Here is a 13,910-nt window from a genome sequence, read left to right as displayed (position 1 = left end):
TTAACTGGTGAGAGCCAGGTACTGCTGATGAGTGGGGTGGAGCTAACAAAATCTAATACGTACATGGGAAGATGCCATTTTTAAACGTAGTTTAAAATTTCTGAACCTGCTTCCATTAGGATTCAGTTGTTTCCTCCAGCAAACAGTGATTGAAGGTCCTTCAGGTTTCTGTGCTGTTGGAGTCTGCAGGGGAAGCAACTGCTTATCCACATTTCTGGTGCAAACAAGAGCATATTGCCAAAATGCTAGTGAGTTATCTGGCAAGAAACACACATGGAAGAGATCAACCAAAACCATAATTAGTGATTGCTAAGAGGGTGGGATGCATAGGAGCGTGGCCAGAGCTGTATGGGCTGTAGCTGCTGTGTGAGATGGTTCTGGTGAGGCATTTGCCCCAACGGTGGCACCAGGGCTCAGGCAACCGGTCTAAGTACAGGTGTTGCAGCTTTCCCTTCTGCCACTGTAGGCTGAAATATTAGCGCTCTAGTAGACATCTTCCAGAAAGCAGCATCCTAAAATGCAGTGTGGCCTTGTGGTGATAAGGCTCAACCTTTTTTCATGCCCTTCTCCTAAGGGTCAGCAACAGAGCTTCTTGTCTTTGCCTGTGGGACCAGGACATAACCCAGCTTCTTTTGTGAGACTTTGACAATTTTTGTTGGCTTCATAAAGATCTAGGTGGCTAACCACTCTTCAGGTTCAGTTTGTTTTGATGTTTGTGTTGTTTTCTTGGAAGACCAGCCACGCTCCTGTCAGGATTATCATTGACATTATGTAGTATAAACAGAATGCTACGAGGGACCAGGGTCTGTGGGCAGCACTTGCTTGCTGTGGTATTTAGTACTCAGATATGATGTGCTGGTTATATTTATTTGTATATTTATTTACCCCTTAGTTGGGTAGCAGATCTTTTAAGCCATCCCTTAAATTGGTAGTTAGCATGTGTTAAGCATGTATTTTTACTGAGAAGTAGTTTTGAGGTATTTTTTGAGTAAGTACACAAAATAGGTGTGTAAAGAAATATGGTTTACCTTCTGCGTGCACTTGATTCAGCAGATGCTTTATTCTGTTTACTGTGTGGGAGCTCTTCTTGATGAGTGCTTTGGAAGTGTCAGTAATTCTGGTTATTTGCTTCAAATTTGTGTATTAAAATTCACTTAAGCACGGAGTCACATTTCCCTACTGCACCTTTTAATGGCATTTGGAAAATCCTAGCTCATAGTGTCGTGGGTTTCTGCATCAACGTTGCTATATATAAGTGTGTGATTAACAGATGAATGGCTAGCAATATGTTCCACTGCTAAAAAGAGGGATATCCTGACTTTTTCAATGGCAAAATATGAAAAACTATAGTGGACACAGATGTGGGATAGTTAGAAAGTCTCTCATTCATTTGACTGAGTGAAGTGTGAGGGCTTTTCTGTTATCCTTCAAACAAGAGCACATTTGAGAGCTGGACGGGCTAGTGTCCTTGCTTCATGCTCTAAAATTGTATGTTGCTAATCTGAGCATTAAGTCCAAATGTTAAGATTGGAAAAGATACATCCATGCTGTTGTTCATAATTGGAATAAATCTATATCTAATATTTTGCCAAAAACTTCTGAGTATCAGTGCCCCATATATTTGTCACTGGTTTGTTTAAGTATCTATATGATGGTCATTTATGCCTAAGGGTTTGTTGTGAACCTATACCTGTTTTTGCATGACAGGTCACAGTAATGAAAGGCAGTAGTAGGAATAAGGATCATTCGACAGAAGGAGAAGGAACTGGGAAGCGACCAAAAAGAAAGTGTCTTCAGTGGCATCCCCTGCTTGCCAAGAAACTCCTTGACTTCTCTGAAGAGGAGGAGGAAGAAGAGGAGGAGGAAGATATTGATAAGGTAGACTTCATTGGATGCTTTGACCATAGAAGGTTAATGGTAGGTCAGATTCTCCCTAGCTGCGTTCTCTTATGAACAAACACAGCCAATAAAAAGAAGTGTTGCTGTGCCCGTGAGGCTTTAAAGGCAAGTAGCAAGTAGCACAAAAAAAATGGATTATCAGACATGCTTTTAAAATCCTGGACAAAACTCTCTTTTTTAGAGTTAGACTGTAAGAATTTTAATTGGGTTAATAACATGGTGCGTGTCTCAATCTCGATTGCTTAAGGTAGGGTTTTGACATGGTGGTTTTGAATGTTTATTTTAGACATTAAGTTAGCCTGTGTGCAATACCTGCTTCTGGTGGCTCTGATGACATACCAAGCTAATAGTTTTCTTTCTTTTTTAAGACTGAACAAAAATACAAAGATTAAAAGGGAAAAAGAACGAAAAAGTTGTCAACAATTTTTACTGTCTTTGCATGTGAAATTCAACTTATCCTCCAGAATATTGAGAGCATAGGTGGAGTAATCTGTCTCTGGTTTGATGCTTGCTATTTTGTTATTGTTCAGTGATCCTGGCCTTAACCCTTTTTTTGTAAGGACCCCTATGTGGCACCTCACAAATACACAGTTAGACTCATCCTCTGTAACAAGAAGTGGGAACGTGTTAGAGATGTGATGTTCCATCATGTAGATAACATTGATACCTGCATCTCCTTGATGCCTTCCTAAGGCAGGGAGGGACAGGTCAGTGCTGTGAGGAGACTGCCTTGAGACAGATACTGATAAGGAAGAGTGACCTTTACAAAGATGAGGAGCAGCAAGGAGGAGCCTGATACTCTTGACAGTGCTTTCTGTTGACCTCACAGGTCATTCCCACAATGTGGTATAAAATTAGCAGTATTGCAGTTAGGTAGGAGATGTTTTTCTGTCTCATACAGTAATTTGTTTCATTCAGTCAGAACTAGTCTTCTGTGGTCCATCCCTTGTAGGAATGATACACTGGCCTGTAAGTGGAGAGGGCATTTTTTGGCGGTGTATTCTGTTGAGATTTGCCCTCTATCTCTGACTGGGCAGCTGTGCAGTGGCTGTGCTGCAGCACAGCTCACAGGCTGAGTAATGTGTGGCAGGAGATGGGGAAACAGCTGTTACCTACGCACTTAACCTTTCTGTCCGTTCTGTAGTTTCACATACATGTGATTGAGGTCCAAGATAGCTCTGCTCACCTCATCCCACTGAGATGACTTCTAGGTTGCAGGAGGGGGCTAGGAAGGATCTCCTCCCTCTGGCCCCTTTAGGACTGTTACTAGAGAATGGTCCTTGGCTTAGAAATCTACTCCATTTGCAAGTTAGTTGGTCTTGCAGAGAGCATGAATGAACCTTGGACTGTCAGGTGAGGAGGTTTGATGTAGAATTCTGGGTCTTCTGGATGGAAGGGATGGCATTTGGAGACAGCTGTGTGTATCCGTGTGCATCTGGCTCGTTCATACACAGCATACACAGACTCTTAGTCTCCGTGAGAAGCGTGGAAAACTGAGTTTGCACCCCTTTCGGTTCTGCTAGGTGCCACTCCTTGGCGCTGATGGTTTAGAGCAGGATGCTGATGAAACCGAAGATGACGAGTCCTCAGAGCAACGAGCTCGCCGACCAATGAATGCATTTCTCTTGTTCTGCAAACGCCATCGCTCGCTCGTGCGAAAAGAACATCCTCGCCTCGATAATCGTGGCGCAACCAAGATTTTGGCAGATTGGTGGGCTGTTCTAGATCCAAAAGAAAAGCAGAAATACACTGACATGGCCAAGGAGGTATGTTCTGTCTGAATGGTGAATGTAAAGGGAGTTCATTACATATTTCTCTGTCATCTGTTTCTCTGTGTTTTAAATGTTTTCTGTGGGGTCTTTGTCTTCCCAGAGATCCTCAGCTTCTCCAGTGGGATTATGGTGCCCAGAGCAGCTGCTGTTCTTTCTTTGATTCGTTTGATCCTTTGGACCAGAATGTAAAGAAATTGGTCTGTGTACAGACACTAACCTGGCTCTAGTAGTCATTGGTAAAAATCTGTGCATTCTGTGATAGGTACCACCTGATAGTTCCTGCAGTACCAGCATTAACACGTGGATAATGTGTGGATTGTGGTCACTGAAAACAAGTGATACAGATTCGTGTCAGCCACTCGTGATACTTAAGCTATGCATTTGCTATTGATAATACAGGTTGCTATTACAATATAGGTGCACCAAACAAAAATATAGTCAATAAATGTAGTCCCTTTTTACCTTTGATGCTAAAGAATCTAAAAATTATTAATGTTTCATGAAATACTGTCCCTGTGTGCCAGTTTCTGGTAGAGCAACCTTTGGTGAGGCAGAGTCCAGTACCCAAGTTGGAGAGCAAGACATAGAGTTCTTCAGCTGGGAGCAAGGAAAAGAGATTTATCCCCATATTTCACAAAGTATCTTTACGTCAGTACAAGAAGCACAGATAGATGTGAAATGATTGGTGAAACTATTATCCATACCTGCCCTGTCACCCGAAGTTGTCTGTTACTGTTAGCACATGTATGTAAGGTCTGACTGTTCAGTAGTTTGTGTGAGCTTGGAAAGATCCCCAGAAAAAATGAAGTGTTCTGCATGGCAAGTCCTTTTAGAAGCAGGGTCTGTAGCACCTCTGTAGTTCCCATCTGTGACACTGTGTTGAAATACTTGAGTCTCAGCTTTGTCCAACCATTCCTGGTTTGTTCTGCATTCCCACTTAGAAATTAGCAAAGCTTCTTGAAATGTGTGGGGAAAAAGGCGATTAGGAGATCCAGTACAGATACAGAGGAAGGAAAGATGAAAAGAAATAATTTTTTGGAAGAAGAAAACCCGATGTGACTTTTTTCTCGGCTTTTGTCTTGCTGAAGGAAATTCATTCATTAAAAAGGAAAATAATTGCAGAACTTCTGTATAAAGTAACAGATCTGAAACTATTAATCATATTGTTGTAGAAGTCATTGTTCCTGTAGTGATTTATTTATTTTTCTTGGCGTGAAGAACAAATTGCTTATTCAACGTCAAAGCAAAACAATAAATCCAAGTAGTTTACATCATTACAGCTAGTTCCAAGAATGTGCAAAGAGATACAGCATATAATTTTTATTCTTTAAACAGGTGTATATTACAACAATAATGAGCAGCTATAATGTGCTACTGAATATATTTGGGCCTTCTTCACCAACAGGCCTATTCTGTGTGTGTGGATTGCTTGTTTTGTTTTAACATTCACTTTTGTAGTTAGGCTTGCCACTGAGACTGTCAAAGAGACGTTAATGTCAACTCTATAGTGTGAACCATTTATTGGTATTTTTCTTTTTCCTTAGGAGAGCTCATTTAAAAGTCAAGAATGTGAATGCCTTTGGAAGGACATGAAATTACCATTGTACCAATGACTTCTGTTCAAGTAGCTATAAGTTCACTGAGGTTCAAAATACAGTGGATGATATTCTGTTACTTAAATGTAGCTTTTCAGAGCCCCTTTGACGTACAGTTTTCACTTCATAGCCTCTAGCCACGGCCCTGGCAGGGCAACATCTCTGTGTCATATCTGCTGCCCCCACAATGTGTCTTGAGTACCCAGAGTATCTGAATTGCTCTTCCAGAGATATGAATGGGCCTGACAGAAGTGGTCCCTACTGCAGTGGCTACAACCCCTGTTTTAGTCTTGAGAATGTTTATGCTACTTGAAGCCATAGCTTACAAAGCCAGTTAGCTTAGATCAAGCATTGAGCAAGAATCTCAGTTTCTTACCTGCTTAGTACCAACAGTGATGCTATATCAGCAGTGTGCAAATCAAGGCATTTGTATATTTACTTACATATGTCTAGCTATATGCAAGATTTAGGATTTTGGAAGATAGCGAGGCACCCAAACGTTTTCACAGGTGGAGATTATGAGAAGTCTCCTAGTGGATTGGACATCTATCCCTGATTGTCACCAAGAGGATAATCACATCTAAAGTTCATGAGGACACTTTTGGAAGATTCCATTATGTACCTGTCTGCACCTTGGGAGTGCCTTAATTACCTAGAAAAACTGGACCCATGCACCCTCAATTTTCAGTCTTGTGGTTTATGGTTGCTTTGAGCAACACCTGCCCTGGAGACCTCATGCTTTGCCTACAGAGCTTGGTGTCAGCTTCTGCTGGTGTGTTCTTTAGGAGCAGCCTTTCTGTTTGTATCCTGCAGACTTCCTAGATTTAACTTTGAAAGTTTTATTATCTAGACTATAAACCGAGTAGCTGATAAATACTCCTAAGTAGAACCACAAGCGTCCCTGCCATTTGTTAGCATTTCCCCTCACTGAGAGGAAAATTAATTTTGGCCACTCATAAATATGTTCCAGCATTTTTAGTTACTGCAATAATAGGGTTAGTGTTCTGTTAACTCTCACAGGGTTTACTGGGAATATTCAGCTGCCATTGAAAATACCTAGTGAGATTATTATTGCTCAGCCCCATTTCCCTTGCTAGAAAACACTTCATTTTTAAATACATCCTTGCACTGGCAAGCTCCAGGCAGTTGGGATTGTTTCCTGTAGGGACCAGCCTGGTAAATCCAGGCTGCTGCTGTTCAGTAGCAGAGCTGAACACATCTCCCCGTGAATGCTCGGCTAGTGGTTTTGCAGGTACAGTCAGCACGACTGGGAGGTCCTGTCCTTGCAATGCCGCTGCTTTGGCAGCCACCTCGGGGTAGGAGGGGACAAATGTTCTGGCTTGCTGGCTGGAGTCTGGCAAGTTTACTGGGTGACATATGGACTGTAACGTGTAATGCGAACCCTCCGTCCTTTGGGAGTGAAAAAGCAGTGTAGAATTTTCAGGGGATTTTATTTTTTTGGTTAGATCTCTAGGATTCATGTGACATTTGATAGCTAGTTGATGGGATTTAAGAATGTGTTTAATGTTAAGCACGTGCTAACTGCTACGCTGAGGTGTAGCTGGAATCCACTTGAGAGCTCCTGTGCCCGCCACACTGGGGAAAGCAAATCTTTTTGTATTTGGTGATGAAACCAACTCAGGGAGTTGCACTGAAGCACAGCGCTTTCTTTAACCTCAGCTCTGAAGTGGCACTGGTCCCAATGTGTAACACATCCTTCCCCAGGCTTTCACAAAACAGAAATGATACATCAGACTTATCCCACAAACATATCCTACGCTTTTTTTATCTTACCTGGGACTTCAGGACATGGCCCCACCAGGTTCTCCCTACATTCGTGTGGGAACCAAGGCAGTGTCTTTGCATTCCAGGTTAAGGACTGACTTTTTTTAAAGCAGCTTTGGAGATGTCCTTAGGTTGGCTGTGTTAAGTTGGTTTACTGTGCAGTTGGTCAAATGGAGGAAAACAGCAAACTCTGCTGTTGCCTTTGACATTTTTACATTGCTGTGTAGCTCATTTAAGTTACCTTCTCATGACTTGGCAAGCAGAATCTATCACTTCATTTTGGTCCTTGGTCTAATAGTCACAAAACCGAAATCTTTCTGAGATCTAGATTAGGTTCCCCATATGCACTACATCTTGGACATTGTTTAACTTCTAAAATTTTTGTTTATCTTGAGTGTTAAAACTGTGAAAGGGGCGGTGTCAAACTGTGAAAGTTGTCCTTCCTCAGTTTGCTCCCTCCCTTTCAGAGAGTGCAGTTAATGTTCACTTCTTGGCTTTACAGAGGAAAAAAATCCATTAATACATCAGATCACTTGAATTGCTCTTGTTGGAAACTGATTAAAAGCTTACTGCTGCCTCGTCACACAAATGGTGTGTATTCTGGTTCTGATGGGCAGCCTGTCAGCTTGTCAAATTACTCTGTAGGATAATACAGTTACTCGAAGCAACAATGCTGATACACAGAACTTACGTACCTTGTTGCTAGTGATTCTGGGCTTTTCACTCTGCAGGCTGGTAACATGATTTGTGAGTGGGCTGTGGCTTTAACAATGGAAGGCAAAGCTGCTTTGCTGTGTATTTCCTTTCCGCCTCCTCCCTTACCCCCTCCCCTTCCTTTCCCTCCACCAGGCTATTTTTGTGGTGTACTGAGCTCCCAAACGAAAATGAGGGAAGGGGAAAAGGGGCGAGGTGAGAGGTGTCAGTCCTTAGTTTGCAGATCTAATTCAGAAAATACAGCCTGTATGTGGGTCAGCGGTCCCTGCAGATTTTTATTATTTATAGCCATTTCTATAAATACAGGACTTCACACAGCAGGTTCACACGGTGCTGTGCTGCTTGTAAACTGGAAGGTTTTTATCCTTGCTACAGTCTGGAGATAGCAAATGCTGGATGATAGGTTAAGATGGAAATGGAAGTAAGAGGTACATGTGCGATGGTGGTCCTGCCACAAAAGGCAGGCTGTTTATTGATCTGGGAAAACACTGCAGTGACTCAGTTGGAGGACAAGGTTTTCGGTGCTATTTCTATAGGGACTTTTTTTTTTTTTTTTTCCTTGCTGCATGTGTTTCCGTGCAGGCATGTGCATGAAACATAGGTGCTTCTCTGTGCTGGAACTGGGACTGATGACAGCTGGGTGGGTGGGAACATGTGTAATCACGGAAGAAACTTCCTGCAGCTGCCCTGCCATGTACTTCAGGATAAAACCGCTCTTTTGGTTATTTGCCGCCATCGAGAGCTACCTAGTGCACAAGCTGATACTGGGTTCCTTCTCCCTGTGGTGAGCACTGGTACTTAGTGGGTGTAGGCTCCCACAGCAGCCAGTGCTGTGGGCCCCTATCAGTCGTTAGGCAAATATTTGCAGCTGGAATGTGCGGCATGTTCCCCTGATCCGCCTGCTTCCACTTTGCGTAGCAACACATCTAAAATACTGAAATGTGCTCTTTTTATTGCTGTTAGCGTTCAAAAATCTTGTTTTGGTCTGGTCATCAAGATACTTGGAAAACGTCGTTATTGCATTTTGTGAATAAAATTAGGTCCCCATCCTTCACCCTACCCCCCAAACTGTGTAGGACCCAGACCTTTTCCCTCACCCCCTATGTGTAATCTGGCTTCATTCCTTTTACTGCCTCATACCAAGAATATAGCAAACAACTGAGATGTGTGCTCAAGGCTAAAGAAAGTTTTAAAAGGTCACAGTTTATTTTATACAGCCATGCAGCATGGTACATTTTGGAAGGAACACTGGGATAATGTATCAGAGGTTACTGAAAATGAGGTGATACTGGTAGTGGTTTGGTTTTGGTGCCTGGTTTGGGAAAGCATACACTCAAATATTCTAAAATACAATTAGAGAAAAATGAATGCAAAGTAAGGAGCATTATGGTGTATTTCTTGATAAATGTATATTTTAATTTCATTCAAGCTAGAACATAAACAAAGATTACACCTGCAAAAGAATTCAAATAGCCTTGTTTCTCAGCAAGCATACAAGCACTGGGGAGCAGTTTGCAGGATCAGAACTTCAGCCTGCTCTGGGTGGTAAACCCTCAGGAAAGAGGAAACCCACTTTTTTAAATACAGCTCTATTAATCTTAATATTTCTTCTTATTAAATTGTGTTGGTGGTCAGACTCTAAGCATGTGATTAAACTGTTAAAAAATCAAGATTTAAGGATTATTTACTGTATTAAATCCTCTTACACGCAGTGCACTCTGTTGCCCTGTGGATAGTATAATATCATGACTGGCATGACTGGTAACTTTCCTTTTCTTTTCTAGTACAAAGATGCATTTATGAAGGCAAATCCAGGATATAAGTGGTGCCCCACAACGAACAAACCAGTGAAAACGCAAACATCCACTGTCACAAATAGGAAAAAACTATGGGCCTTTGCATCCGACTCCACAAAAGACATACCAAGCCCGAGGAAAGGGAGTAAAAGTGAAGAAATGCCACAGCTTAACTTCGGGATGGCAGGTGAGATTTCCATCCATGTTACTCAGACATAGCATCCTCATTTTGTTTGAGGATGTGATACAGTTTTGGTATGGTAGTGCAAATACCTTTCATGTCTGAAATTAAGTTGCCACGACTCTAGTTAAACCTCTGCATAACAGCTTCCTAAAACTTCCATGGTGCATGATTACTTTCAGGAGTCCAGTCCAAGTCTGTGGCATCATAGCCCATACTCCATTTGGGGTCCAGATTTGGTTGATTTTTAATTCCAGCTTATTTGCTGTCAGAGACTTATATTTGCTAGTCAGAAAGGAAAATGCTGATTGTGTGAGTTCTTTTGCTCTTCCACAGAGCGTTGTACTATGTTTAGTAATTTGCTGTTTACAAAAGTAATTTATGGGTGTCTATGAAGTTAGTGGGTTAACGTTCTTGTGGATGAATATTGGTGGAACTAACTTTTTGCATTTAGATCAAGAGAAGTGTAATTTAATTTCACTTAAAATACACTCTTTTGCCCATTATACCTTGGAAGGCCAGATTCTAACCTTTTAAACCTTTTTTTTTTCCTTTTAAATCAAATCCGTAAATAAGTGTAGATGGATCACCTGAACTGGTGAAAGGCAGATAATCTCTCACTGGTATCCACAAATAGCAGAACTGTGGCAATCATGACCTTGAAATACAGAGATGTTAAATACGTGGAGCTTAAGAACCTAGCAACTGTCCTTTTTTCTTTTTTTTTTTTTCAGTTTAAATTTTCTAATTTTATAAATACTGATATATTTGAAACACTGTTGTATCCTGTGGAGTTTATGACAAGTGTGTGGCAGATAGGAGTTTTTTTCCTTAGAGAGATCATGATTTGGAGAGTGGCAAATTATTTTATGGAACAAGTGTACAAGGATAGAAAGGGACAAAAAGGCATGTATACCTTTTGCTAATATAATAATATGAAAATTCCTGTAATGACATTTCTTCTGGCTGTGAAGGAACTGCGAGATGTGATCAAAATAAAGTTTTTCACACTATATAGTTAGGGTATATGGGAGACCAGTTCTAAAAATCTCAAACTCCTTCATCCCGTTCTGCTTTTGCTGTCAGAGGACTAACTTCTATGCTCCTTGAAGGTTTATTGACTTAACACAAAGAACAAGTAATAGGTCTTTGTCTACCTGTCTGCCATCCCCCACTGCTCCTGCTGGGCTCTCTAGATGTAGAGTTTCTGAGTACATAGAGATCTTGAATCAACACCTGTCAGACCAGAGGACAGAGAATTTAAGAATTAATTAGAAACTAATCTGTTGTTTCATCTGTAGAGCTATCCATTTCTGAAGAAGGCCCTTTTGTGCTTGTCGTGATTTGAGGTCAGGGAGGGCAACTGAGCACCATGCAGGCTCTCACTTCCCCCCCTCCCCGCCCAGTGCTGAGGAGGAGAAAGTAAAGCAAAAGTCTCAGGAATATAGATAAGGGCAGGGAGGGATGATACATCCATTATGGTCACAGGCAAAAGACAGACTTTTTAGGGGAAGTAAAAAAGAACATAAATTTAATACAGACACTAACAACACCATCAACACTTAACAGACAGAGTAGGGCCATAAGAAGCATTACCACATCTTGAAAACACCTTCCCCCACCCCTCCCTTCTTCCCAGGCTCAGCTTTCCTCCTGATATCCCTACCTCCTACGCCTCGGTGGTGCAGTGGGCAGGTAATGGGGGGTGCAGTCAGTCCTGCTGCCTCTTTCATCTCAGGGTGGAGGGAATTTTTGCCATTCCTCCCCTGTTCCAGCACAGTCACCCTCACACAGGACAGCCCTCCACAAACCAACTCTGACATGAGTCACTCCCACAGGTGTGTGGGTCACCCCCGCCTGTTGCAGTCCTCCCAGTGCCGAACTCCAACAGCGGGGGCTTCTTCCCACAGGGTCCCAGCCTTCTTCACCTGTCCCAGCGTGGGGCCCCACACAGGCCCCCAGTTGGCATCTGCTCCACTGCAGACCCCCACGGGTGGCAGGGTTGGGGTGGCCTTGCCGTCTCACCATGGGGTACAGGGGAGTCTCTGCTCTGGTGCATCTCCTCCCCTTCTCCTTCTTCCTTCCACTGACGGCGGTGTTCACACAGGTGTTCTCCTCACAGCTCCCACCACTCCTCTCAGGTTCCCCTTCTTAAATACGTTATTAAAACACAGCTGACTGACCCGGCCTTGATGTAAAGGCAGGTCCAACTTGGAGCCCAGGGGAGCTTTGAGAAGCTTCTCACAGTGGCCACCACTGTAACCCCCTCCCCTGCTACCATAAAACCCACCACCACTCACTCAAACCAGGGCAGTGCTACATGTGATTTTAAATTTTTAAATTTTTTTACTGCAGACTGAGTCAATGAGCATAGTAATTCATAGGGGTCTCACTCCAGTCCTCATGCCAGTGAAGGCTGGCTATCTTGAGTATAACAACAGCTTCTGACAGATGTTAGCAGCATCCAAATCATGACAAGTCTGCCATGCAAAATGTGTTACTGTTTTGTCAACTGTATACCAGTTCATGCTAAATACATTTTGTTGCATTCTCCTCTCTTTGACTTCATGTGACAGTTCAACTCTGACTCGTCTATCCAGGACAACCTCTTTTAAAATCCAGGCTGTATACCATCTGATCCACCTCAGAAACGCTTTTACTTTTGAAATGCCACTGAATGTCTTGCACCTTCAAGGCAGATAGCTTCCTTAGAACAGGGATTATATGATTCCAGGATCATTCCAGGAAATCTGTTTTACTTGTTGGTAGTTGTTAATCCTGTTTTACTTTTTACATATTACATTTCATGTAGTATGTAAAATGTAATAGAGTAAGATCTTCCTTTCTTTAAGTCACACACAGGCCATATCTCTCCTTTAGTTTTGGTATTCCAACAATAACCACTCCACTTTCAAGTCTCTCATGTTGACCTATTGTTGTGTCAAGAACCTGGGGTGTGGCACCAGCATTGGGCTTCTGACCTGTCGCTGCTCATCCAGCCTGTAAGTTGTAATTGGGCATGTTTTTCTCATGACATGGCTCACCTGTGATCTGTTGTAGGGCACAAGGCAAAGACAACTCCTGTTTGCAGGTGAACATGACCATTGCAGAACCTACCCTCACAACTACGGAGCTAAGTGAGCAATAGTTTTGTTATACAAATGTGCAAGATTCCCAATACTTTTAACATTTCTGCACCAGAAGAAAACCATCTGAGCCAAAAAGCCTTTTAGTGAATCAAAGGGTAGAAGAAATGACACTTCGTAGAGCAGGCAATATCCTGACAGAGATGCAAGTTTCGTTTTTTTTGATAAAAGCTTAATTCTACACCCATGTAAAAGTTAGTTGAAACTCATACCTGTTGACCTTTCTTCTGCTTAGTTCTTCCTCAATTTATTCTTTCCTCTATCTGAAAAATTGCAATGATGAACAGGCTAGCCTACTGAGTATCTAACCAGACAAATACTAACGAAGTATGTAATTCCCAAATAGTGAGACGGTTTTAAGTTTCATTAGTATTAAAAGCTGTTGAGAAAGTCATTAATTGCTCCCATTCTGCAAGTCAAATGTGTGTGCTGTTTTCTCACTACTGTTGATTTAACTGTAAAAATTGCTTCAAAATAGCACTTTAAATTCTTAATTCTTCATACCAGTAAGTTCATAGTGCCATAAGAGAAATACTGTTGTGCTGAGAAGGCACTATAAACGTATGGCAGTGTTTGCATATGTACATTTTTACCTTCCCTTAGATGAAATTATTTTGTAATTTGAAGCCTTAGTGGAAGGAATTTTTTTTTTATCATGATCAGATGTCTAAGCACCAGCCCTCTGCTCCAGCTGCAGCATAAGTGTTCAGGTTGTTCAAGCACCAAATTAAACTTCCACTTTCCACTTAGCTGTCATTTTTTTTCTTTCTCTTATTTTTTTTATTTAAATAAACAGTTTAAGTATTTGCTTACTTGGGGAAAAAGAAGTCCTATCTTTGTCCTGTTACAATAAGCTACTTATTTGAAGGTCAGAAAGCTGAGACCACCAAGAAGATACTTAGAAGAGGCAGAGAATTTTAGAGCCATAAACTGGGTGTTCTCCAGTTGGCCAAAACTGAAGAGAGGGAAGAATACCCACAGATAACTAAAGTGAAGCACAAGAGAGAACCTGGGAGCCATCA

At 41.9% G+C, this 13,910-nt stretch overlaps 1 protein-coding gene across 13 annotated transcripts in view; it reads left to right on the top strand.

Annotated features, from left to right (window-relative positions):
• BBX (BBX, HMG-box containing) overlaps positions 1 to 13,910 on the top strand; it is a 155,450-nt gene that overhangs the window by 77,697 nt on the left and 63,843 nt on the right. For 9 of the 13 annotated variants that reach the window (XM_026857623.1, XM_026857678.1, XM_026857615.1 and 6 more), the window contains 3 exons: positions 1,708 to 1,878; positions 3,423 to 3,665; positions 9,550 to 9,748. In XM_026857623.1, the coding sequence (XP_026713424.1) occupies positions 1,717 to 1,878; positions 3,423 to 3,665; positions 9,550 to 9,748 (604 nt within the window). In that variant the 5' untranslated portion in view covers positions 1,708 to 1,716. The remainder of the gene's footprint in view (positions 1 to 1,707; positions 1,879 to 3,422; positions 3,666 to 9,549; positions 9,749 to 13,910) is intronic. The other 4 variants (XM_026857695.1, XM_026857714.1, XM_026857704.1 and 1 more) reach the window with 2 other exon arrangements.

This window comes from Athene cunicularia, assembly GCF_003259725.1.
Source record: "Athene cunicularia isolate RWA chromosome 1 unlocalized genomic scaffold, athCun1 chr1_part1, whole genome shotgun sequence".
Taxonomy (NCBI): domain Eukaryota; kingdom Metazoa; phylum Chordata; class Aves; order Strigiformes; family Strigidae; genus Athene; species Athene cunicularia.
Note: the sequence above shows the minus strand (reverse complement) of the source record. Positions and strands in the feature narration are given on the sequence as shown.